This window comes from Molothrus ater, chromosome 9, assembly GCF_012460135.2.
Source record: "Molothrus ater isolate BHLD 08-10-18 breed brown headed cowbird chromosome 9, BPBGC_Mater_1.1, whole genome shotgun sequence".
In the NCBI taxonomy this organism is placed as follows: Eukaryota; Metazoa; Chordata; class Aves; order Passeriformes; family Icteridae; genus Molothrus; species Molothrus ater.
In genome coordinates, this window is record NC_050486.2 from 21,524,021 (window position 1) to 21,549,501 (window position 25,481).

Sequence of the window (25,481 nt, forward strand, 5' to 3'; positions counted from 1 at the left end):
TAGTCTCAGCAGCAGCTCACAGTTCTGTCCTGTGCTGTAAGCTGCTGTGCAGCTTTGTCTCCTTACCCCACTTTTGTTTGAGCAAAGTGCACCCTGGAAGGAGTGAGCATTGTGGAGCTACAAGAAGATGTGGAGAAGAAACTCATTACAAAAGCCTACCAGCTTTTTGATGCAGGAGGGCTCAGCCAGAGTTCCATCATCACAATCACATTTACAATCCAAGGTAGCTCCCACCCTGTTGAAGACCCAACTCTTCACGTCAACTGCTGGGAGCCAGGCTTCACACCTATATATTTATTATATATATACACATCCCGTGGGGACAAGGGAATGCTTCCCACTGCATGGTTTTCTTGAACAATTGTCCATGCTGCTTGGTCAGGCTGCAACATCACTCTTCCCACGGACTCATATCTGTGTCAATGGCCACGCAGTTATAGGCAGCATAGCGCAACTTCTCTTCACATACCTTGGCTCTAGGGATGGCAGGAAGGAAAAAAGATAAAGGTAAGGAGGAGCTGCCATTGCTGCATTTGCCAGTTGAGAGGACAAGATGTTTTCTGAAATGGAGGATAAGCTTCACCAGGGTCTCAGAGAGAGAAACTCAGCAGCCATGTGGAACAGGCAGGGGATGTAAGCGTAGCAAAGTGATGGCCCCCAACAGGTCAGCACCAAGGTTAAGAAGAGAGCCCACACACAGTCCTCCAGACATGGGAAAGCACCAAAACTTACGTGGCATAGTTGGGCAAGAAGAGAGTGCTGGAGCAGGTGGATGATTCTGGCAAAGCATCTGTTGTCTCTGAGCTGGGGAGAAGGTGACAAACTGATTAGAACCAGCAGGCCAGCAAGGCAGGGAGCCCAGACAACCCACCCTTGTGGTGTGGGCTCTGTCAGCCTTGCAGTCTACAGAAGAATGGACTTACCCCATCTTGTCTGGATAGATGTAGATCCGTGCTGGAAGGCGACTTCTGCCAGTGACAAATCTGAGGAAGCGGCTGCGATCCTCTGTGAAGGAAAAGCAAAGACATCAGCAAACCCTAGAGGGATGTGAGATGCAGTACAGCTGCTTCCAGGTACCCCCAGCACTAGCGAGCAGTCCCTTCAGCCTAGCTGCTTGCTTTCCCTCCCAGCTCCCAGCCAGCAGGCAGGAGCTGTCATGGCACAAAATACACATGGACAGAGCAAGTTGCTCACCATTGGTGAAGTTATTGAGTGCTTCCCAGAAGTACTGAACACGGGTATCCTGTGGCTCAAAGTCCTCAAACCGGGCTGTCAGAAAGGATACAGAAAAGAGTTTAATAAAGATCCGAGCTCCTCCCTCCTTGGCAGTAGGTGCCTGCAGGGTGTGACCACATAGACCCAAGGTGCAAGAAACATAGATGGTCAGGCCCCTCCCAGGAAGCACAGCCAGATCCACATCTCAGCTCCACAGGGGCTCAGATACTGGCAGCCTAGGGATGCCCCAGCCTCTACTATGAGGCCCAGGACGGAGTCAAAGGACACTTCTGTCTCCCCATCAGCACTCAGCTAAAGGCAAGAAGTACACAGGACCATATTATCACTGTAAGAAAGGCTAATACTGGCCTCCCACACTTCTCCTTGTGCCAGCACAGACAGAAGACAGTTTTGCTTTCAGGAAGAGAGTTTTCAGCAAAGCCCTTCACTTACTGAGCCTCTTCAGGGCATCCACTGTGACTTCAGGGTCTCCACAGACCTTTTTTTCTAGTTCCTGCCATGTAAGGAGGTCAAGAACAGCTTGGGGTACCACCTTCAGCAGCCCAGCCTGCATGGCCATGATCTGAAAAGGAGAAAAGGCAGGTAAGCAGCATGTCTTGCCCATTTCCCTGACTCGAGGTTAAGCCTAGAGACTCTACTGGATTCAAGCCATGTGACTGCTCAGCACATGCTCCAAGGAACCTGAAGGAACAGGATAGGATCTCAGAGAGATGCATCCCCATTCACTGAGAAAGCCTGTGTCAGAGCTATGAATAAAACCTCCTATCACCAGTGATACTAGAAGCCACTTTGCTTCTCAACAGCTCCATAGGCTCCAGTACCCCACTGAAAGGGTTGGATACCATTGCCCTCATGAGCACAGGGATGCTAACCACAGTGCATTTTACCAGAAACAGGCTGGGGGCAGGTCTCTGAGAGCCAATGACCAGCCACAGGGTGGGACAGTGTCACCTGCTCCTTGCTCTCCTCCAGCCGAGCCTTTTGCACCAGGCGGATGAACTCCCTGCGGTCCTCGTAGCGCACAGCGGTGTTGCTGCCGTTGGGGATCAGCTCCACCATGCGCTGGTCACTCAGCACTGTCGTGTAGGTCAGCTCATTCCCAAATTTGAACTCAAAGGTGTCTTTATCCATGACTTCCATCACCTCCAGGAGCTTCACCTGTCCAGGCACCAAATAAGTCCATGTTAGAGAGATGGCCAGAGAGCAGTGATGTGCCCAAGTCCTCATCTTCTCCCTTCCCAGACAAGCGACAATGACACAACATGGGATATGCTGCCCTAAAGCTGTTTAGCAGACCTTGAGCCATTGCATGCTTAGAGCAGCAGTCAGCATGGCTGCATCTCTATAAGAGCATTTGGTGCATCCTTATAGCTGAAAGTTGCCCTTTGTTGTGTTTATTTGACATATCATAAGAGGAATCAAGTACATGAGGACAGGGACACAAATCAGCACCTTGCTGAGTGCCACAAGGAATAGGATAGGCACAGCCTCCCTGTCCCTCTCACCAACACGGAGTCCACAGCAGGGAAGTCTTTGCTCCAGCTGACCTCTTCCCCTGTTAATTGTTTCCATACAAAGCCAGGAAGAGCCAGGACCTGAAGAAGAAAAGAGACTTTATTGAGTCTGTGTCAAAATGAGACCTCCCCGAAGACAGAGATAGGACTCAACAATGCAGACACAAAGAGCCTTCTCTACTTCTCCCTCTACATGCAGAGCTCATCATAGCTGAGTAGAGACCAAACACTGTCTCCCAAGCTCTCAGCATCATCCCCCAAAACTCAGACTGTGAGTTCTCCAAACTAGTTTGCCCCAAATACCTCTTTTCCCAATATGTGACCACAGAGCCTTTCCATTCTCCTGTTAGACAGGCTGCAGGAGGGGGCTATCAACTCCCTTTGCAGCAAATCTTCTTAGAGGGATGGGGCTGAAAACTTACCAGAAACTCCTTGCCCCTCAGAGCTGCTCCCATGATCTGCCCAATCCACTCGTACTTTGCAAAGTCTTTACAAGAGGGGTTGGGGACATACATGTCCCTGGCTTCTCCAGTGCCATTACCCTGTAGGAGTGAGAGGCAAAACTCCAAGTCATAATTTCAGCACAGCATGAAACACCACAAACTACTCCTCCCATGCCTCTGGGCACTTTTCACAGGAAAGTGCCCCATCCCCCCAGCAATATTCCCAGAGACAGACCAGTATCCAGGCACTTGTCAGCATATTTTAAAATGAAATGCCACAAAGCAAACCCCTCACAAAGAAAAGCTTAAAGTAAGTAAGTATGTCCCTGGCATGCAAGGGGACAGGGACAGTGCTGCATGGCCAGGCATGGAAGGGTTTGCCCCAAACATCCCAATGCACAGCACCTGGTTGGATGTGCGCACGAAGAAGGGCAGAGGCACAGGGGTGTCTGCTGAGCTGGGGCACAGCTCCTCTGACATGTCTGCTAGGCTGTCCCGAAAACCACCACCTGCAACCCCAAAAGAAGGGCATTCTTAGTGATGTGAACTCCCCAGGTGCTGATCCTCAGAGTTATGGAGCAAAGATGGGGATTTCTGGTCCAACCTGGCCCTGGGTTGAGCAGAAGGCTCCTGAAAGAGCCTTATGGCACTGGAGAAAGCAAGACAAAATAATTAACATCCCTGCCTGAACTGTGGAGAACAGCCAGAAGGATCACTGGCACTGGTAAAGCTGCTGTTAGTGACTAATGGAAGTTTGGTCCCCCTCCCAGCAAACAGCACTCTTTACCTGGGTCACAGTCAGAGATGGCAGGACAAGGCAACCTGCCTTCCTTCTCTCCTCCACAGGAATTAACATTGGAACCAAACCAAAGAACCTACAGCAACAGTCACCTCATCAGCCCCCGACTGCTCCAGAGGAGCTCTGGCCTCCTGCAGCCCCTACCTTGGTCGATGATGCCCTCTGCGATAAATTTGCACTCCCACCACTGGTCATAACGCAACGGCCACCTGTGGAGAACCAGGCATCACCTGAGGCGCTGCTCAAAGCCAAGGAGGTGCTGGGACAGGCACAGCAGGGACATCAAGGGACTAGAGTGGAACAGTCTGAGTTTAGCACAGGACAAGATCTCAATCTCCAGAGACAGCTGCATCCTCGGTAGGGAGCTGACACCTTGGGGAATGGGCCCTGATCCCATGGCTGAGCTGGCTCCTGTCCTAGCAAACCCTCTCCGGAGTACAGCACAGGGCTTCCCAAACACCCTGCTGTGGCAGGACACAGCTCCCAGCACTGCATGGTGCCTTCCCTTCCCGAGACACTGCTTACCTATAATCTAGAGGCTTTTCAAACTTGTCTGAGGGTTTCAGGCCTTCATATACCTGCAACAAGCAGAGACAATCAAGGTTGGTATCCCCTCTCCAGGGGAACTGGTGCCACATGAAGGCAGGTATATCAAACACAAAAGTCTCACAGCAGTTTGGGGTGTTTGTGCATGCACAGAGCCCCAGATCTACTGGAGGTTGGGAGAGAATGCACATAGGAAGATCAGCATTGCTGTAAAACCAAAACACAGAACTCTATGCAGCTACTTGACTGCTGCCACACAAAAATTCTTTGCTGCCTTTTTAGTGCAACAGGATTGTTACACTCTCCACTAACAACATGCCATAGAGAGCATCCAAGATAGAGTACAGATGTCAACTCAGAGATCCCAAATCCCTCATAGGTATCATTCCTTATGGGATCATCAGCACCTGTAATTACAGAGCCTGTGAGTCACATGAAGAAGCCTTGAAGACTTGGTCTGTCTCCAGCTCCAAGCTCTCCCTTCCACCCATCCTAATGCAGATCATTTTGATTTTGGGATGCCCTAGTCTCCCCAGAGCAGCAGGGACCCTTGCAGGAGGGACAGTACCTGGGTGAAGACAGCGTTCTTGCAGCTGGGGTCCAGGGCAGGGTTGTCCCGGTGCTCCATGGCCAGGCGCCGGTTAATGTAGAGCCTTGGCATGAAGTTGGGCTTGCTGGTCTCCGAGTCCTTCAGACACTGGGTAATGAGAGCTGTGCGCTTCTTGGACAGCAGCAAGAACTGCTTGATGTGCTGCCAACAGGGACCCACAAAACATGTCATCTGCTTTCTGCTGGAGCCATCACACCTCCCTTTCCCAGGACCTTCCCACACAGACACATTCTCATTGACAGTATTTGCTTCCCCTCTGCCTCTGAAAGATGCTGCATTCTGGCCTAAGGGAGATAACAAGCTCAGCCCTGAATCCACCAGCTGTCATCTGATGCTCACACTCCAGTGTTGCTCCTTTACCCTCACTCTCACCAGAACACTGGTCTTACTATCCCTTTTAGTTGTAATCAAAGCCAGCTCCTCTAAACAAACAAAAAAACCCCAAATGCTTTGGGTCCGTGTTGACCTGGCACAGGAATTACAGTACTTTCTGACACTGGGCCTGGAAACACACAGAATAGGGCTATCCTGGTAATATCCAGCATGTGTATTCTTGGAGAGGATGTAAGGAAAACAGACAACTGGAGGGATGAACTCAGCACTATGTAAAGGATGAAAAGCAAAAGCTTATTAAAGCCAGGAAGAATGTTACTGATAAAAGCCTTGATGTTTGGACAAGCCAGCTCAAAGCTGCTGGCAGGAAGCACAGGAACAGAGCGTCCTGGGCTGAGATCTTGGAGGGGATGTGGATCCAGCTTGCATGCCTAGTGCTGCTATGATCCAAGTCCCTTTGAGGGTGAAATGTTCTGGTTTGAGTCTGCTTGTTAGCCCACAGCTACATGCTTCTACATCAGCAGTTTAGCAGGAAAATAAACAATATCACCTTTCACAGTCTTAGTGACTTGACCTCAGGAAGGTATTTCCCTCCAGCTGCTTTAAAGGCAACAAGCCCTGGCTGCCTCCCTTACCACAGCATGAGCACCATCACCCTGCCAGACTGAGGCCCCAACAAGACAGAGAGCCAACTGCTCACCTTGAGCTTGCTGAATGTGCCAACAGTGTGGTCCCAGGCTGGCACCAAGTGATGCAGGACACTGTCCAGGAGCTTGATGAACCTAAATCCCAAAGAAGAAGGTATTGCAACAAGGAGTGATGGGGATCTGTGCATGTCTATTCCAGACCATACATCCCTGAAGCAGAAAAATAACTGATCCAAACCAAACCCAGCATAGTTTTTTACCTCATGAAGCCTTTGGTAGTAAATTCCCAGTGCCTGGGCACTGCAGTGATTTTGCATCCCTTACAAGTGACTCTGCATACACCTGCCCCCGACACTGCACAGATATGCTGTGCATGTGACACACAAGACACTGTAAACTTGAGCTACAGAACTCCTCTGAAAGCACAAGGAAGCCACCCCAGAGAGCCCACTTTGTCCCCAAATGACTGCTATTTTCTCCAGTGTCCAGGACATCTGTCTCAAAAGAAATGTCGTATTTTTACAGCTTCCAGCCATGTACGTGCTGGAGATGGCATCAATCCTGCAGGCAGTGACACCTGTCTGCCCCCCTCCACACAGTACCTTTGAATGAGCACGGCCCGTCGGTACAGCAGGTCAGGGTCAGTCCCTTCTAGGCGAGGGTAACGCACCAAATTGGGCAACTGGAACATGTCAGCACTGAGCCCCAAGTCCCTCTGTCGGGAGGATTTGATTTTGATGCCTCGGATACGAACATCAATCCCATCATCTGCCAAAGAAGACCATGAATGATATGTCAAGATCACAAGGAAGCAAGCCTTAAATAAAGTGTAGGAGGTCTATAAGCAAAAACAGTAGGAATGTACCAGCTCCACCAGCTCTGGGGTTGGGCACTGTGAGCTTCAAATACCTCTGTGAAGAAGCAGGGCATTTACAGGAGAAAAATAATTAAATTATTGAAGGCAGAGAAAGATAGGATGAAAGCTGAGAACTTGCAAAACTTCAGATCTCCCAGGAGTTTCCCATGGTTCTTTTGAATCTCATCTAAAACAGCCCACAGGGAGAAGAAGTGCAAGTCACAGAACAAACTCTTAATGTATAGTATTTTACAGGTGCATTATGGATGTGGCCACAACAACCAGCCCTACCTCTGCATTCCACAATCCGGATCTCGATGACTGGCAGGTGTGTTGTCATGTCCTCAAGGATGCACACATCCCCAATATAGCTCCTGCAAACACACAACAGATGAGGATTAAAGGGCTGTTCCCTCACCCATCCTGCCAAAATCCACTCAGACACTTGTACGGGAAGACAGCTTGCATCTTTTGAAATGGGAGCCTATGGCAAGAACTCAGTTCTTGCTTACAATTACAGCTGAATGCCTGAACCTGCTGTTGACTCAGGTCCAGGTACCATGATTCTGATGTGTCCCACAATCGGATGAGGAGAGCTCTGATGACTGTACCATGCTATTGTAGGCAGAGTGAACCCGCATCCTAGAGAGCCTGGCTTGTACTGCATGCCTACTTAAGGCTAGTGTTCAGCAGCTTGGGCCCCTGCAAGAGCCATGACACCCTGTGCACCTCCACCACTCACTCATCAATGCCGACATCATTCAGTTTCTTCAGATTGTCCCCCTCGCCCCCATACACAGCGACCCGCTTGGGCATGAAGTTCTCATCAGTGGTATCCACTGTCAGCAGCAGCTTCCTGCAAAGGGAAGCACACATTAAGGAGAAGGCAATTGCATCTGAACACCTATTGCTACTCCCTCTCATCACTTGGTCATGTTGTTACCAAGCTGGGATGCCCAGGTACCTGTGATAATGCTAAAACCAACTTCAAGCCCAGAGCCAGAGTAAGAGCTGAAGGGAAGGGAGTGCAGGGCAAATTTGGGCCATGACACTCAAGCAGAGAGGGAGTGGCAAAGCTTGCCCCAGTCACTAGCCAGCATGTAGAGCAGAAATGACTCTATAGAGCAGAGAGAGATGACTCACTTGACAATGGTGCCTTTCTTCATGTTGAGCCGCACCCAGTGCTGGCCCTGGGACCCATCACTCTCCCAGTATGTGTCGGCATGGCTATCGGTCAGGCATGACACATTGAAGTCCTCCTGGAAGAGGGCAAGTGAATGGAAGGAAGATCAGATGAGTGTAGATAAACTTCTCTTTAGTGGTTACTTTCATCATGAATCTCAGTGTCAGAGGGTATCACATTGGCCTGTTCCCTTTGCTGGGCTGTGGGTGGACACTGGGAGTGCAGAGCACACAGGACACTCGGGTTGACCCTCCGAGGTGCTCTGGGGTCACAGACACAACACAGAGTATCAAATCCTCCCTAACATCAGCTTTGCAGCTAATATTAGCACTGGCTTCTCAAACCACTGTCCCTCCAGGGGCTACATTATACAATATGCTGCATGATACTCCCCAGGTTTTTCTCCCACATCCTCAGACAGAGTGCAGTCCAGGCCAGAGCAGCACAGCAGGCAGTACCCATGCTCCCCAGCCCCACAGCACAGTGGGGCTGATGTAGCCTTGTCCCTTTAACCCACCGTGTAGGACGAGACATCGATGCTGTCCACGTACTGCTTAACGCTGCCCAAGTTCTCATCCTCCTTCCCAATGTGGTCATACAGGAAATGCACCAGGTCCTCATCACATTCGTAAGTCCATGTTGGGGGCACAAACCTAGCAGGGAAAAGGGATTACTGGGTCTGGAGAGCCAGAGGCAGCCAGGCTAATGGGTCAAAAAAAGGAAGGGCCACATCCTGCTTGCCTTGCTCAGTTTCCTGCTTTTTTGCAGGCATATCTAGGACAAGACTGTGCTGTGCAGAGATGCCTGTCTTCCCCCCTCTGCCCCAGGTCTGCAGGAGACGGCTGAGATGCCTGTCTTCCCCCCTCTGCCCCAGGTCTGCAGGAGACGGCTGTGTGGGCAGTCACAAGAGACAGGAGCTTGTCCCCCACCATAGCAGAAGCCAGGAAACAGTTCATACCGAAGCTTCTCTACTGCAGCCTCATCCTGCTCCATGGGCCTGGGTTTTGCTCCGAGGCGCAGGGAATATGTCAGATCCACCACCTGCTCCCATCTGAAACAACACAGAGAAGTGGAGTGAGAACATCCCAGAGGAACAAGAAATTGCTGATCGAGGAGTAGTTGCAAGGGGAAGATTTGCGTTTAAAGCCCCACCGTGCTCCATCCTCCATCATCTCCAGCATCATCTGTTGCCCTTTCCTTTCCAACCACGTCTACTCCTTCCACACCCCGCTGGGCATGTGACAAGCACAGTGCCCGAGCCAAACCCAATTCACTCCACATCCGGCATCCCTCTTGCCTCACTTCCATGAAACCTGTCCAAGCAGGCCGGGAGTTCCCTAGCCCAGGGCAGGAGGGGCCGCGGGGAAGCATCCCGAGCCCGCACAGGGGTGAGCACCTCCGCGCTCCCGGGGAGGGACCCAACGGGACACGGCGGCGGCCCCGCACCTGATGACGGGTTTGTAATCCACCCCGAACAGCTGCTGCTGCCGCTGGATCCGCTCCGTGGACTCCACGGGCACCAGCCGGTCCCCGCCGTCGGCATGCTTGCACACCAGCACCCATCCCTCCTCGAGATCGCAGCCGCTCCGGTACTCCTCCAGCTGCTCCTGTGGGGACAGCCGGCGGTCAGGCGAGGCCGGGCCGGGCCCTCCGCGGGCCGCCGCCCCCGCGTTACCTTGCTGAGCTTGACCCAGAGCCCGGCGCTGTTGCAGTACTCCTCGCCGGTGGCGCGCAGGCAGCCGCCCTTCCGCACCTCGATCGTGGCCCGCGCCGCCCGCTTGCCGCCCCGCGCCGGCCCCGGGCTGTCCCACACGCTGAGCAGGCTGCGGGCGGCGGCGGCCGCGGGGGCCGCGGGGTCCTTGCAGATCTTGTACTGCACCTCCCGCGGCACGTAGCAGAGCGCGGCGGGCAGCGCCCGGGCGCGGCGGAAGCACTCGCTGCACTGCAGTAGGAACCGCAGCCGGCCCAGCACCTGGTGCGGCGCCTCCCCGCCCGCCTTCATCGCGCTCCGGGCACCGGCTCCGCGCCCCTCCGGTTTACGGCGAACCCCGCCCGCCGACAGGCAAGATGGCGGCGCCCGGCGGGGCGGACGTAGAGCAAGATGGCGGCGCCCGTGCCACGTACAGAGGAGCAAGGAGCGGGGCAAGATGGCAGCGTACGGAGGGGCGGGGAAAAATGGCAGCGGGCGGAGAGGCGGGACTACGTCGAGATGGCGGCGTCGACGGGGCGGGACGGGGGCGGATCGCGCCGCGTCGGGAGGCAACGGAGAGGCCGGGAGCGGCTTAGGAGCATGGCGGGTGGCGATCGGCTCCTGTGAGTAACCGGGACCAGGCAGGCCTGTGTCTCTTCCTAGTGTGGTAACGGGGCCGTGTTCTGGCGCCTGCCAGGGGATACTGGCGTGCCTCTGGGAAGGGCGATCTGGCACTGTGGGAGCACTGGGGATTGTGCTTTCGCGCTGAGATCCGGTACTGGGGACACTGGTGTGGCTCTCCGGACACCGCCGAGGCGCTGGAGTGGCTCTGGGATTATGGTACTGGCACAAGAGTCCGCTACAGGGTCACTGGAGGGGCTCCGGGCGGGGAGGGAGGGAGGTGATCCTGCACTGGGAGGGATCAGCAGGGCCGCTGGTGAGCTAGTTAAGTCCCTAGTCCCAAATGGAGGTTTTGGGGACTTTGTTCCCATAGGCCCCGCGTTTGCCGGGGTCCCCCTCCCCGACGCAGGCCGGACTCCAGCAGCCGCACAGCCCACGGGGAGCTTGGGGACGAGAGGCTGGGGACGGGGAGCTTGGGGACCGCGAGGCTGGGGACGGGGAGCTTGGGGACCGCGAGGCTGGGGACGCGTGGCCTGGCACAGACCGGAGGAATGCAGGACTGCCCGCCCCGCTCGTCCCAAATCTCTCCAGGCGGGAGCAACTGGTGGCCCCGATAACTTAATCTCGCCCTGGGCAGCGCATCGCCTCTCCCGGGGGCCTCACGGTCCTCAGCAGGAAGAAGTCCTGGGCTGTGGTGGAGAGAAGTTATCGCACTTGTCACAGCTGGGCGCAAGCCTCTTCTGCGGTCAGGGAGTGGGGACGAGCCACTTACTCTGGCACCCTGTGCCCCAGTCGTGGGGGACTGGCAGGGCTGCCAGACCTCTCGTGGGTGACACCCTGTACCTGCTCTTTGCTCCGCAGCCCCAAAGGCTTCCCCAAGCTGAAGAACGACACATTCCTGCGCGCGGCGCGCGGGGAGCAGACAGAGCACACCCCGGTGTGGTGTATGCGGCAGGCAGGGCGCTACCTGCCAGGTGAGCAGTGGAGGCATGCGGGGAGTAGCGAGGGAGCCTCAGCAAGCACCCGGTAACATTTGTGGTGGTCCCTCGTAGAGTTTCGGGAGACACGGGCGTCACAGGATTTCTTTGCCACTTGCCGGAGCCCCAAATTGTGCTGTGAGCTGACACTGCAGGTGAGCATCACTCAGGGGTCTGTGTGTCCCCTCTCTCTGCCCAGATGGGGATGGGAAGGAACCTTGGTTCTGGCCATCCTGGATGGCCTCAGTAAATTGTGCAGCCCTTGGGGACTCCACTACCTCCTGTGCTTGACCAGGTCCTCCATGGGAAGGGAGTTGCAACCCCTCAATAATGTTGCCTCTTCCTCTGTGCAGCCACTAAGACGATTCCCCCTGGATGCTGCCATCATCTTCTCTGACATCTTGGTGGTGCCCCAGGTAAGAGCCATGGCCAATGCCACACGGAACAGCAGCTGGTAACAGGACAGAATTCAGGGCTGCTCCATTCCTGCTTCTCCATTCTCCCCTGTCCCCAGGCACTGGGCATGGAGGTTGTCATGGTCCCTGGCAAAGGACCCACATTCACAGAGCCCCTGAAGGAGGTGGAGGATCTGATGAAACTGCGACAGAAGGTGGATGTCACAGCAGAGTTAGGTTACGTCTTCCAGGCCATCACACTGACACGGCACAGCCTGGAGGGCAAAGTGCCGCTCATCGGCTTCTCTGGGGCACCGGTAAGGAGCATGGCTCCTCTCTGTGGGTTTCTCTGATGGGCTCCTCTGCTGTCTGGTGTCAAACCAGCCATGGCACCCCCAGCTGTGAGTGCTACATGGGTGCGTAATGGGAGGCGTTCAGTGCAGGAACAGCTGTGCCCCAGGCTCTGGGGTGCTCACAGGTCCTACCTTCAGCATCGTGACTGGGAACTTTGTGTCTTCTTTCATCTCCATCACTCTCCTCACTTCACTCCTCCCCACAGTGGACGCTCATGTCCTACATGATTGAAGGTGGTGGCTCCACTACAATGGCCAAGGCCAAGAGCTGGCTGTACCGTCACCCCGAGGCAAGCCACCGTCTGCTACGCCTGCTGGCTGATGTCATCATTGACTACCTGGTGGGGCAGGTGGCTGCTGGAGCGCAGGTGTGTCCTGGGGCAGTGCGGACAGGGCCAAGAAGGAAGGCAGGGGATAGGGAGCAGAGAGGATCCAGCATCTGGAAGGAGGAGGAGGGACTGAGTTGCTGCTCTCCCAACCCCATGGGAAAGTGGTTGAGTTGCCATTCCTGGAAGTATTTGATAGACAAATAGATGTAGCACCTGGGGACACGCTTTACTGCTGGATTTGGCAGTGCTTCATTGTTAGACTCAATGATCTTAAAGGTCTCTTCCAGCCTAAAGGAATCTGTGTCCCTGGCAGGCGCTCCAGCTGTTTGAGTCCCATGCAGGGCACCTGGGCCCAGAGCTGTTTCAGGACTTTGCCCTGCCTTACATCCGGGACATTGCCCAGGCTGTCAAGAGCAAGCTGAAGGAGGAGGCACTGCCCCTGGTGCCCATGGTGAGTCAGGGCTACCTGGATTGACCCTGACATCTGGGCACTGCTGGAGAGGGGTGCATCCCGTGGTGCCTGCTTCCCTCAGTCCAGCCTGTGGAGAGGTGTCTGAGCCACAGCAGTGGCTGCCCATCTCCTCCCTCCGCAGATCATCTTTGCCAAGGATGCACACTACGCCCTGCGTGACCTGGCCCACGCCGGTTATGAGGTCGTTGGTCTCGACTGGACCATCCGGCCCCAGGAAGCTCGGTAAGAGTCTGACTGAGGGCTCAGGTGTTTGGGTAGGATCCCAGACCAGGTACTCTGACCTCCTCCTCTGCCCTGAGGCATCCCAGGCCTGGACATTGCTGCTCCAAAGGTGGGGATAGTTGGGCCACCATGCTACAGCTTCTGAAGGCTGTGCTGAGGGGTCCTGGGTGTCCTGCGGTGGGGGCTGCAGGCACCTGGCTGCTCTCGGTCTCTCTACCACATGCAGCAACTCACCTGTTTCCTCCCTGCTGCAGTGCACAGATAGGAAAAGATGTCACCCTGCAAGGGAACCTGGATCCATGTGCTCTCTATGCACCCAAGGTGAGCCATGGCTAGTGCCAGCAACTCGGGCTAGTTCAAGCCTGTGTTAAAGGCCTTCTACCTCAGCTTTGCCACCTGCAGCACTGGCTCATGTCCCAGCATCCCCTCAGGCTAGCTGAGGGGGACTGGTGGGGGTGAAAAACCTGAGCTGGATTAGTCTGACACATGGTTTCCTACCATACCTACAGGAGAAGATTGGCGAGCTGGTGAAGAAGATGCTGGAGAGTTTTGGGACCCAACGCTATATTGCCAACCTAGGCCACGGCCTCTACCCTGACATGAACCCTGAACATGTGGGTGCCTTTGTGGAAGCCGTGCATGCTCATTCCCGTCATATCAACAAGCACAGCTGAGCCTGGGGCCTTGGGGACAGGACTGGTTTGGGCATAGTCACCCATGTTGTCACAGGGCTCACTCTAGGCTGGGCTGCAGCATTAAACCAGGACCTTCTCTGCAGCAGCCGTGTGGCTCTGGCTGGGGGGATGGGGAACTGGACGGCCCTGAAGGAGATGGGAAGGCATGGCAGACTGCTAGAGGAGCATGTGTGGTGAGGGGGAGCCCCTGAGCCCCATCCTGCAGGTCAAAATGGGGAAATAGGGATGGCAGCAAATTGTGGAGGATGCCTCTCCCTGCCAGGCTGCAGTGTCCATGCTTGCAACAGAGGATGTGAGCCCAGGGCACAACAGCCATCTCCTGAGGATGGATGTGCTCAGCCCTGCTAGGGAAGGTGGGCTGCCTGAGGCTGGCAGGGTCAGAGCCTGGGAGCTTGGGGCTCACAGCCCACCACTGGCAGAGACTCAGCATCAGCTGTCCCACAGTCCTGCTCAGGTTGAAATGGGCAATGTGTCCTCAACCCAGGGTAGTCTCAAGGGGCTGGGAGAGCCAGCAGGACTCACCTGGGAGAGACAGCTGGCAAAATGGCAGGAGAACTCTGACACAGCACCACCAGCCCCCTGCCACACTGGCTGGGATGGCAACAGAGGCAGCATGGCCCTACTCCTCCAGCTCCCAAAGCCTCTTTAGGACCATCCCCCTGGTCCTAGAGTGTTCCCCTTTGCGCACCTCCCCATCTCCTCTGATCCTCAGGGCCAAGCTTGCCTGGGGCTTAGCAAACCCTGCAAAAAGCAGCCCAGGAACCCTGAGTTACAACTCCTTGCCACCCCATTCCACACTCAGCACACTCACTGTGGTCCAGGCTCGCGGCAGGATGGATCAAGACACGGAGAAACGCCGGTCTAGCTGGCATGGGTAGGGCAGTGTCTCCAGCATGGGCAAGGACCTGCTAATGTACATGGCAGGGAGTTGCACCCAGAAGCAACCAGGGTGCCCTGTCCCTGCTCTGTCCCCCTCTTCGGGGCACAGGAGCTGGCTACCACAGGGGGCTGCAACACTGCACAAGTGTGGTGACCCCCCCCCGACATCAGAGAAAGGCAGGAAAGACACAGGCAGTAACGTTCATCCCTTTTATTATTAAACATCAGATGAAGAGGTCGCACACACACATACACGCACGCACGCAAAAAAAAAAAAAAAAAAAAAAAGGGAAGGAAAAAAAGAGAGAAACAGACTGGTTGAAGACTGCTATTTCGGTGGCGACACAGACCGAGTACAATTGGGTTCCTGGCCAGAGCGCGGACACAAGTCACTTGCCAAAAAATTAAACCAGACAGCAGATAACTAACGCGCGTTCCCCAACTACAAGTCACCATCCAGACCGGCCCTGGCCCCCCCCAGCCCTCCCAACCTGCTGGCAAAGAAATGAACCAAAACTGAAGAGCCACTGGCCCGGGGCTGGAGTGTGCCCCCAGCGCCGGGTGAGCTGGGAAGGGCCCAGCCTTGGCTGCACCACGGAGGTGGAATGAGCTGGGAATGGTGCAGGAGGGTGATGCGGCTGCCCCTCCCTCCCCCAAAGCCGGCAGCCCCGGTGCCCGCCCAGGCACTCACACCCTGCACCTGCCCTGCGATGGGCCGAGTCCTCCATCGCCAGCATCTGCGTGTGTCCGAGTGAGCATCGCCCCGAGTTCCTTTCCTTTGCTGGGCTGCTGCTCCTCCATCCATCTGTCCGTCCGTCTGTCCCAGGGCTGTGAGTCGAGTAGATGTTCGCCTCCCCCCCACACCCTTCTTGCTGCTGACGATGCCATGGGAACCTGAGAAATGTTCGCGTGCCTCCTCCTCTTTTTGTCTGTGGTTTTGTGTGGGTTTTTAAATAATAGTTTTAATAATAATAACAATAATAATAATAATAGCAATAATAAAAATAATCGCCCCAGCCCACAACAATTTCAAGTATCCCCCAAATAAAAGACAGAATTATAAATAATTATAACTTTACAATTTAATAATTGACACATATACTATAGTATTTACAGTATCATAAATGCTTTTTTTTTTGTGTTACTTTTAGTAAGCAATCCCTGAGAACAGTTACTTTTACTTGTTTTTATTGAAGTATCTTCACAAATAGAGGAGTTTGCATGTCTCGGGCGGGCGGGAGAAGCGCTCTGCAAAGCCATCGCTTTTGGTGACGCATGAGGTTCTAGTGTCGCAGGTTTCTTTGCTTGCTTTTTTTTCCTTTTTTTTTTTTTTTTTGTTTTGTTTTGTTTTGCTTCGTTAAATTCCCCACATAATTTTAAAGATTTTTCACTTTGCAACCTTCGTATCCCTCCAGCGACCACGTCCTTCAGGAAAGAGGTATTAGATTTCCAGGTTAGCTTTTGGTATTGGCAAGGGAGGGCAGGGGGCTGAGTAAACCATCCTTTTTCCCCGTGGTTGCCTTTTGGTTTGTGCCCAAGGAATCTCTGGATCCTCTCAGTGTGTGAAATGGTTAAATCCAAGAAAGAGTAACACTAAAAGAAAAAAAAAAAAAGAAAGAAAACAAACAAACAAAAAAAAAAAAAAAAAGAAAAAGAAACAGAAGACCAGAACAGAGCAGCCTCTGCCGATGGGGGGAAGCTGATCTCCACTTTCCTTCCTTCTTCTCTCCCGAGTCCCCTTGCTGCGGCCAGACCCTGCCAGTGAGCATGGCAGGAGCCGGGGCTCACCCAAACCGTTCTCGCACCAGCAGCATCAGTTTTTTCTTGCCTTTGTAGATTTGTTTAAGATTGTCAATGAATTGGGCGAACTGTATGTGCCCGTCCTGTGCCAGGAGGAAGGTCTCCCTGGCCTTGCTGAGGAACTCGATGAACTCCCCATAGTGCCGTGGGCTGATGTGGGTGAGCCGGGAGTGGGTGGTGTTGATGTAGGCGCTTATCGTGGCGTCCAGCAGCTGCCGCAGGGGGGCTTTGTCAGTGGACATCAGCTTCCCCGAGTTCCTGCGCCCAGGGATGCCGGCCAGCCCTGGCGCTGTCATGGTGCAGCGGCGAAGGATGTCCGAGAGCACCGTGGCACAGTGCACGCTCTTCACCACCAGTGGGATGATGGCCGCCAGCTCGTTTTTGCCCAGAGAGTGGCTCAAGGCGCAGGCCCAGAGCACATCATTGATGGCTGGGTGCGTGTCCTGGTTGTAGGCCAGGTTGAGATGAGTCATGGCCAAGGAGGCCAGTTTGAAGGCTCGGAGTGGGTAGCCCCGGTGCTCCATGTAGCGGGCGATGGTGAAGAGCTGGGTGTAGGTCATGCCGGTGGAGGCGGCGTCAATGACGATCTGGTAGGCAGTCTCGAAGGCGATGTGGTCCTTCTCGCAGAGGGTCAGGGCAGACAGGGCGCAGTTCTGGGGGTCCTTCATGGCGCACTGCAGGGCCAGGGTGCGGGCACAGCTGGCCAGCTCTTCCCGCTGTGGGTAGTCCAGGCTCAGGCGCAGGATGGTGTTGTGGGACATCACTGTGGCCGCCACAATGCTGGTGGCTTCCGTGGGAGTGAACAGTGAGTACCAGCTCTGCAGGATGCTCACCAGGGCCCTCACTCCTGCAAGAAAAGACCGGGGTCACAGCATATCCCAGGAACCTGACTGAATTTATGGGGCTCCTCTGAGACCCACAGACAGGGCAAAAACAGCCCTGTCCCTCACTCTGCCCCAAGAGGGACAGGGCAGAGGGGGACAGGCAGAGGCCAACCCACACTGCCATGCTGCAGGGCACAGAGACCACCACTGGCCTGGGACAGGTACAGGGCACCCATCCAAGTCTCAAAACTGGCCACTGCTGCAGTCCCAACCCTGTCAACTGGTGCTCTGAGGTAAATTTAGTTACCAAAGAAGAAATGAGACTCAGGAGAACTCAGATGCTCAGGACTAGGCATGACCCAAGGATCTCCATGCCCAGCCCTGCTCCCACTGCATGCAGGCCAGATCCCCCAGCGCACATGAACTCACCCACTTCAGTAGCGCACGTCACCAGCCACCTCACCATCTCCCGCCGCCGCCAGTTGAGCGTGGACAGCGTCATGCGCATCACCTGCGAGGCAAACTTGGGGTGACTGGCTGCCCTGCAGGGCTCTAGTGAGGCCACCCAACAGAGCAGTGCTCCCCAAAAATCCCCCTGGTTCAACGGGCTACCAGGCACTGCCTCACCTCCACCCAAACCACAGTGAGCACAGGGGCTTCCCAGGGCTGAGGTCCCCTGCCCAGGACCATGCAGGGATCAATTTACTCCATCCACAGGGGACACCTTGCTTGGCGAAGACCATAACCAGCACGGCTGCCACAGCAAGAGGGGCTGAAGGGCCACCAACATCCCCAGCATCATCCCATACCTGGAGCCCCAGTTCCAGCGCTACATTGAGCAGTGTCGTGTCAGAGTTGCTGTCGGCTGGCGTAGCAATCTTGAATGCATCCTGAGCCAGCTTGAAGATCAAGGAGGAGGAGTGGATGTTTTTCTGGATGGCCTCCAGCACCGTGCGTAGGCGCAGCATGTCCCCTGGGAGCAAGCAAGAACGGTCAGATGGCTCAGGCACCCCCCAACTTGCCTTGGAGCCCCATCTCTTGCCGGCACCACAGCCAGCCCCTCTGGACACACACACACAGAGGGACACACAGTGATGCTGGATCAGGCCCTGCAGTCCAACAGTCTAAAATGGAGCACCCTCCCCAGGAAGTGATACATCCTACAGCAAGCGTCCTCACTCAAGTTCATCCTCTCACAGAGAGGACAAACAAACCTGAGTGATCCCAGACACGTCCTGTCTTTAGCAGACATCTCCAGGCACCTGGATGTTCCACTCTGGCTGCAAGTTTGACAGCTGTAGAGTAGCCTCTTCCCAGAAAAGGAGGGGCTTGGGGAGATGCCTAGTATTGCATGGCTGCAAAAACATCAGTCTTCATCCAGGAACATTAGGAAGAAGAGGAAAAGCTGTTTGCTGCACACACACTGTCTTGCCCAGCAAGTTCCCTCTGCAAGGCTGGGTTGGGGTTAGCCAGACTTGCTGCACCTTGGTCCTCCATGTCCCAGGTCAGGCACACAGCACTCACAACTGAGACAGGCTGAGCTATCCCCAGAGAAGGGGGTTTGTGGCACAATACCCAATGGTGCTGCAGTACTCCTGCTTCAGGAGGTTGTGGGTGCTAGGATATATGATGGCACCAGGAGATGGGGCAGGATCTTGGAAGAGGGACACATCAAGGCATATTAATATCATGATCTGCACCTACCCTTCTATCAGTGCCTGTGGGACACAGTGTGGGGAGTGGGACCTTTGGGATATGTGCAGACCAGAGGTGCTAACATGCCACATTAGGTTCCAGCTTCATTTCTACTCCCACTCATAGACTGAGCAGATGAACCTCATGCAAAGACAACCAAATCATGCACAGCAGTGAAAAACCCAGTGCTGCACCTGGACACACGGAGACATCTCGGGTGACTCATAGCTAAAGATATCACCTGCCACCCACCACAGCCGCTTGCATTGCCACCAAAATCCAAGCCTCCCTAAAATGGCTCATAGGGGCGTGGGGAAAAGAGGCTGCAGGATCACACTGGGACATGCTGCAGCAGGGGAACACCTGAGGAAGGGGATAGTCGGAAAAACAAACGCAATCCAACAGCCCTACATCCCCGGCATAAAAACCTCATCCCATCAGGCACTGGAAGGGAGAAAAATACCTGAAGGATAAGCCAAGTACCAGCTCTTCATCTGAGCACTGCAAATCGGGCAGAACACCATCAGCCCTGGTAAAGCAGCCTAGAGGAGGAGGCTGGAAGGAGAGAAGAGGCTGCCAAGGCAGCAAGGTTGGAGCTTTCTGACAGCTCATTTCCCTTCCCTCTCACTGGGAAAGAAAAACATTCCCTGTCAGGGTGGCAGCACCAGGACATCAGAGGGCAATGGTAACTGCTTGGCTCACTGACCCTCATGGGATACAAGACTCTTGCCACCCTGATGGGGTAGGTTTCTGGCCAGGAGGATGTCTAATGAAAAGCCTGTGCTCTCCTCCATAATAGTGCCTGGGCAGAAACTGAAGAGGTGCAAGAGACCGATGAGGTCTTTCACGAGCCCCTTGCAGCCGGGACCAAAGTGTCCTACCCAGCACTGCTGGTTCCATATCCAACAAAAGCCATTTTTGGTTTGGTGCACAGGGAGGTCTTCTCTCTCCCATAGCCCGTGCAGGATCATCACCACAGGGTGGAAAAGACAAAGCAGAGGTGAAAGGATAAACAGCTTCAAACTAAACCATGGCATGACCTCATGACATGCCTGGCAGGGACTACTGGCCTGGCAATTGGCTGTGCTGCAGAGCAGGCATGGTCCTGCATCACATGGGGCACTACCCAGGACCTGCAGCACCATGGCTGCAAGGCCTGCCTGCACCTCACTGGAAATTCCCATCCTGCCTGGCTGGACCATGAGCCCTTTGGGACAAGAATCCCAGAAACCCCAGATTCTCAGGGCCAGCTCATCATGCCCTGCCCACAGCAGGTTCCTAGTGGGGCACCACTGGGGCCAGTGGGGCACCCAGCCAGTCTCTGCCAGTGCCAGCAGAAGCAAGAGCCCCCTCCTCTCTCCAGGAAAAACTCTTCCATGCCCTTGTGCACCATCATCCCACCAACCCTGTCCCAGAACTGCCCTGCCACCAACCTTTGGCTGCCGTGAGCATGGTGGAGGCGAGCTCACACTGCTGTGACTCCAGGTGCCCCAGGGTGAACCAGCGCGGGTACCTGCTGGGCACCACCGACACCAGGTGGTGAGGGTGAGTCACGTCGCCGGATGGGGCCGTGGTCTCCAGGACAGGCAACCTGAAGGGCAAGCAGGAGGAGGCACCATCAGAGCCCAGCCCAGCCCAGCCCCAGCCTCACCTCCTGTCCCTGAGGTGCTGCCAAGGCGAGGCAGGGGCTGCCTGCAGGCAGCTGCCTGCAGCAATGCCTTTGAACACATCCTGCTGCTGTGCACGTGTGCGGCTCCCCAGGCTGCGTGCTCAGCACATGGGCACAGGGATCAATCTGAGACTGACTTGAAAGGGGGGAGAAAGATCCATGGAGTGATTTATAAACTTGTAAGGAAAAGCACAGACCTCAGAGAAAAATAAAAAGGAAGAAAAAAAAGTAAAATCCCTCCTCCCCTCCTGCTCCTTTCATGTCAAAGCACCCGGCAGAACTCCTGACAGTATCATCTGGTTCTTCTTAAAATGCTTGGTTATGATCAGAAGCAGCAGCACATTTCTCCAGGGCCTCTGCAGCCAGGTTAGGTTGCCTGTTTTTGTGGGCACATCCAAAAGCCTGGAAAACCTGGGTGAGAAGTAAGACTGAAGAATCCTGGGAGCAGGATTCTCATGTCACCAGCCATGGTGACAAATCCTAAACCCCTGAGTTGGTGCTGGAGTTGCTAACTTGATGGCTAGTTATGCAGGAAGGAAACTGCAGCCGGGACATGAAGAGCATCCAAATGTCTCTGCTATCCTCACTTGCAGGCTTGAGGTAACCACAGGGCAGCAAAAGCCCAACTTTTCCAGCCTTGGACACAGATACCCCAAGACAGGGAGTCCTAGCTGGGAGCAGGGGATGGGCATTAAGAGATGGCATCCCTGGGGCCCTCAGTCCTGTTCAATGGCCAGAGGTCTCAGGTCTGCCAGGACATGGTGTTTCCATACACCACAGAGGCCTTTGGCTGCTTATTAGGGCTGGCTGCCTCCTGAGCAGCTCTTTCCAGAATAGGGGGATTTCAAACTTCCCCCCAGTGTTGGAGAGAGATGACCCATTCCATTTCACTGAGGAAATGCTGAAAAAAGGCAATGCTCTGGGCCAGGACTTATTTATAATGGTGGTAAGAGGGAGAGAGCACTGGGATGTTCTGGAGTTGACAGTGCTCCAAGCATTGACTTGTTTAGGAAATTCCAGCTTTTCCAAGACCCACCCAGTCCCTGTCAAAACAATACACAGGCTGATGTTTGAAGCGTGTCATGGACTGGGGAAGGAGATAGGGCAGCTCTCAGCATCAGCTGTTACCCCAGTCCCAGAGACAGAGATGGGTTTTAATGGAGAACAGCATGCAACTGTGTTCTCCACCTGGCTCTGTGACACCCTGCAGCCTGGGGCAAACCATCCACCCATCTGTGCCAGGATAACAGCCCTTGTTGCAGGCAGGGAGGGCTGCAGGGTGCCCGAGGCCTGGCAGACAGAAGGCAGATGACAGTCCTGTGTGTGCCTGGGACCTGCTCTGGCAGAGGATGTCCCTGTCACAGGGGCAGGCAGGTCCAGCCTGGAGTGAGTGGCTGGGTGGAGGGCTAGGCCAGCAGACATTATTGGACCCATACAAATCTGTACAAATGGAGTTTATAAACCAGGAATCACCCAAATGGAGGGCAGGAACCTCTTTGCACTGCTGCTGTGCCCAGTGGTCCTGCACACTGCAAAAGATCCCATGGACAGCAAGCTCCAAGCCTGTCTCCACCCCCATCCTTGCTCTAAAGTTGCAAAGCATCTCCCAGCTTCCCAACAAGCACAGGAGAGAGGCAAAAAGGGGAGCAGAGACAGAATTAAACATGCACCAACCTCATGGCCCGCAAAGCCAGCTTGTATGCCAGGTCAGCATCGTGGGGCAGCAGGGCAGAGAACAGGTATTTGGCAAAGGTGTGCATGGGGACGCTCTCCCGGTGGATGACTTCTCCCAAGCCGCTGAAGGGACCACCTAGGCAGAAGCAGAGCCCATCAGCCATAATTAGCACAGCAGGATCCATGGCTGGGGTCTGGACCACCCCAAAGCTCTGAGGATCTGCTGTTCAACTCCCTGTTACTCAAGTTGGATCCAGGGATTCTCTTTCCTTTTCTACAAGAAAATAAGAAACTGAAGCCATGTGCTCAGCACCCTTCTCCATATTGCCTCTGACTTGGTCTTTTTCTAGGGATGCCAACAAACCCTTGCTTTTCCAGGTGATAGGGCAGAGCAGCCATCCTACAGGCTCTGCACCACATCCAGAGAGGAAGAAGCAGGATGTGCGTAAATTTTGAAAAAGGCACCTCAGAGATGTTACCAACACTCAACTAAGACACAAAAGTCAGCTAGATGAGCCAAGGCCCCACCTTCCAGCAGCAAGATGCACTGCTTCCGCAGGGTCTGCACCAGCACCGGGTCCAGCTCCAGGTCCTGCAGGCGGGCAATGATCTGCTCCTCATTGCGGCACACCTTGTCCTGGGCATAGAGGCCTTCGGGCATCACTCTCTGCTGACCCATCCCCATCAGGGCCACCTCTAAGGCCAGGGACAGGTAGGACTCGTCACCGTCCTGGCTGCCGGTCACAACGGGCACATGTTGATACACTGGTGGTTTGGAGTCCCCAGCGTCTGAAAGGAGGGAGAGGAGATGCAGTGGGGTTACAAGAGTCTTCCCAGACAGCAGAATCATTGCAGAGTAAAATCTCTCATTTCAGAAGCAAGACCCACACTTTCCTTCCTGCCTGCTTTTGGTTACCCAGAAACGACAGATGAAAGCTCCCTGAGGGAGATGTGGGCTTCACCATCCTTTCCTGCTCTCACCAGGAGATGCAAGAGACCCAAGACATGTGCAACAGGGTGCACAGCTGACACCAGAGCCTTCCCTTGGACCTGCTCTGCTCTGGCTGCAAACCCTGGGGCTGAGAAAATTCTATTTCTCTCTACTCACTACCTTCCTTCTCTACAGTTCTGCCCTGGTGCTCTTGCCAAGGCTGAGAGGGGGGACTCAGAGTCCAGGTGTCCAGAGACCCAGATCTGCACCCACCTCAGCCACAGACACCGGGAAGGGATCCAGGAGGAACACTTGGTACCTGAAATTTCAAGGCAATTTTCCTCTTCTAATCTACAAGCTTCGGTCAGGGTGAGAAAGAGGCAGCCGATGGGGTTCAGAGGGTGGCCTACCCAGCCCTCCAGGTTGGTGATGGTTGTTGCTCCTCTCTGCAGCAGTTCTGGATAAAATAGAACAGTAAAAGTAAGGAATTTAAAGACAAGTTCTGCACCCAGAGAGGTTTCTGAGACCAGAGGACTTTTCTTATCCCACAACTTGCATCCAACAGGAACCCCTAGGGCCAACTCTGGCATAGGTAGTTCATGAGGGCAAGGAGAAGCCACTCTGCACAGACAACTGAGGGAGCAGGCACAGACACAAAAAAAGGTGTCCCTAAGGCCAATAAGATGCAGAGACTCATTCTCTGTTCCAAGAGAACATGAGGGTCTGCATAGTCCCAAAGAAAAGGTCTATAATGCCAGACCTGCAGCTCATGGACCAATGTGCAACGGTAGCCTGAATGTTCTGGAAACACAAGCAGAAATCTCTCCTGAGATGATCAAGACTTCAGTGATTCTTAAAATGTCATCTTTTGGTGATCTCAAGCTGGCTGAGCTGGCAAGGACCAGGAGTCACTGACCTTCAGCAGCACTGCAGTAACTGACCCCGGCTCCCTTCCAATTGCAACTGCAAAAGGAGGAACACTGGGCTTGTCTCCTGGTACATTGACTCAGGAAATGCAAGGTGGAAGGAGCACACACAGCCAGTTACTGCTGCTCAGCAGTCAGGCAGCTCCTCTTCAATGCAGGCAGCTCTTGCCTTACAGGCAACCAGACACAGCAACAGTGGGAACAAGAACATCCCTACTGCAGCAGCCTGAAGACAGCATTTGGGCAGCTGTGTCCTGAGTATGTGGGTATCAACTCAACTTGGCTCAAGCAACTCAGTTTGTCTTCCTAGGACATAAGCAGTCCCCTGCAGTGCTGCCCATCTCTGCCACTCTGAATGGGGCAGCACAATTCTGTTACAGAATCACAGAATCACTTAGGCTGGAAGAGACAGACCTTCAAGATCACTGAGTCTAACCCATGCCTTAACGCCTCAACTAAACCATGGCACTGAGTGCCACATCCAGTCTTCTCCTAAACACATCCAGGGATGGTGACTCCATCACCTCCCTGGGCAGCCCATTCCAGAATTTTATCACCCTTTCACAAAAAACTTCTTCCTAATACCCAACCTAGATTTCCCTTGACGCAGCTTGAGACCGTGTCCTCTGGTTTTGTCAGTTGCTGCCTGGAGAAAGAGACCAACCCACACCTGACTGCAGCCACCTTTCAGGGAGTTGTAGAGAGTGATAAGGTCACCCCTGAGTCTCCTTTTCTCCAGGCTAAACACCCCCAGCTGCCTCAGTCGTTCCTCACAGGGTTTGTGTTCCAAGCCCCTCACCAGCCTTGTTGCCTCCTCTGGACACGCTTAAGTGTCTCAATGTCCTTCCCAAACTGAGGGGCCAGAACTGGACACAGCACTCGAGGTGTGGCCTCACCAGTGCCACACTGCTCCCTGCTCCTGCTGGCCACATTGTTCCTGATACAGGCCAGGATGGCCTTCTTGGCCACCAGGGCACACTGCTGGCTCACGTTCAGCTCGCTGTTGACCAGAACCCCCAGGTCCTTTCTGCCTGGGCACTGTCCAGCCACACCATCCCCAGCCTATAGTGTTGCAGGGGGTTATTGTGGCCAAAATGCAGCACTTGGCACTTGGACTTATTAAACTTCATCTTATTGGACTATGCTCATCCATCAAACTGTT

The 25,481-nt window shown here is 54.4% G+C and overlaps 3 protein-coding genes across 3 annotated transcripts in view; 1 reads left to right on the forward strand and 2 right to left on the reverse strand.

The window, feature by feature from the left end:
- Positions 1 to 279: 279 nt before the first annotated feature.
- LOC118689602 (E3 ubiquitin-protein ligase HECTD3-like) lies at positions 280 to 10,255 on the reverse strand. The gene is made up of 21 exons (XM_036387966.2): positions 9,843 to 10,255; positions 9,614 to 9,774; positions 9,126 to 9,218; positions 8,685 to 8,820; positions 8,128 to 8,243; positions 7,727 to 7,840; positions 7,276 to 7,358; positions 6,731 to 6,896; positions 6,182 to 6,263; positions 5,107 to 5,289; positions 4,518 to 4,570; positions 4,137 to 4,201; positions 3,599 to 3,702; positions 3,173 to 3,292; positions 2,742 to 2,831; positions 2,188 to 2,394; positions 1,669 to 1,798; positions 1,195 to 1,269; positions 924 to 1,005; positions 733 to 804; positions 280 to 476 (listed from the first exon to the last, which is right to left on the reverse strand). Exons 1-21 carry the CDS (start codon positions 10,167 to 10,169, stop codon positions 392 to 394), a joined length of 2,544 nt encoding a protein of 847 aa, XP_036243859.1. The 5' UTR covers positions 10,170 to 10,255; the 3' UTR covers positions 280 to 391.
- A 154-nt stretch (positions 10,256 to 10,409) lies between these two features.
- Positions 10,410 to 14,003, forward strand: UROD (uroporphyrinogen decarboxylase). Its single transcript, XM_036387969.1, has 10 exons — positions 10,410 to 10,480; positions 11,340 to 11,452; positions 11,531 to 11,610; positions 11,809 to 11,871; positions 11,970 to 12,167; positions 12,410 to 12,571; positions 12,846 to 12,983; positions 13,126 to 13,226; positions 13,481 to 13,547; positions 13,736 to 14,003. Exons 1-10 carry the CDS (start codon positions 10,458 to 10,460, stop codon positions 13,898 to 13,900), a joined length of 1,110 nt encoding a protein of 369 aa, XP_036243862.1. The 5' UTR covers positions 10,410 to 10,457; the 3' UTR covers positions 13,901 to 14,003.
- A 1,854-nt stretch (positions 14,004 to 15,857) lies between these two features.
- The window catches only part of ZSWIM5 (zinc finger SWIM-type containing 5), a 97,049-nt gene continuing 87,425 nt past the window's right edge, over positions 15,858 to 25,481 (reverse strand). Inside the window, exons 8-14 of the mRNA XM_036387965.2 lie at positions 23,713 to 23,850; positions 22,991 to 23,251; positions 22,463 to 22,598; positions 20,553 to 20,710; positions 18,234 to 18,397; positions 17,854 to 17,935; positions 15,858 to 17,447 (exon numbers count right to left, since the gene is read on the reverse strand). Of these exons, the coding sequence (XP_036243858.1) occupies positions 16,585 to 17,447; positions 17,854 to 17,935; positions 18,234 to 18,397; positions 20,553 to 20,710; positions 22,463 to 22,598; positions 22,991 to 23,251; positions 23,713 to 23,850 (1,802 nt within the window). The 3' untranslated portion in view covers positions 15,858 to 16,584. The remainder of the gene's footprint in view (positions 17,448 to 17,853; positions 17,936 to 18,233; positions 18,398 to 20,552; positions 20,711 to 22,462; positions 22,599 to 22,990; positions 23,252 to 23,712; positions 23,851 to 25,481) is intronic.

Excerpts from the sequence above, each read along its gene's own strand:
- LOC118689602 (XM_036387966.2), bottom strand. The coding sequence starts at position 10,169 with ATGAAGGCGGGCGGGGAGGCGCCGCACCAGGTGCTGGGCCGGCTGCGG. Across the intron at positions 7,359-7,726 it reads AATGATGTCGGCATTGATGA|GAGCTATATTGGGGATGTGT; the intron begins GTGAGTGGTGGA and ends GTGTGTTTGCAG. Across the intron at positions 6,264-6,730 it reads CGGGCCGTGCTCATTCAAAG|GTTCATCAAGCTCCTGGACA; the intron begins GTACTGTGTGGA and ends TTTGGGATTTAG.
- UROD (XM_036387969.1), top strand. The coding sequence starts at position 10,458 with ATGGCGGGTGGCGATCGGCTCCT. Across the intron at positions 10,481-11,339 it reads GCGGGTGGCGATCGGCTCCT|CCCCAAAGGCTTCCCCAAGC; the intron begins GTGAGTAACCGG and ends TTTGCTCCGCAG. Across the intron at positions 11,611-11,808 it reads GCTGTGAGCTGACACTGCAG|CCACTAAGACGATTCCCCCT; the intron begins GTGAGCATCACT and ends TCCTCTGTGCAG.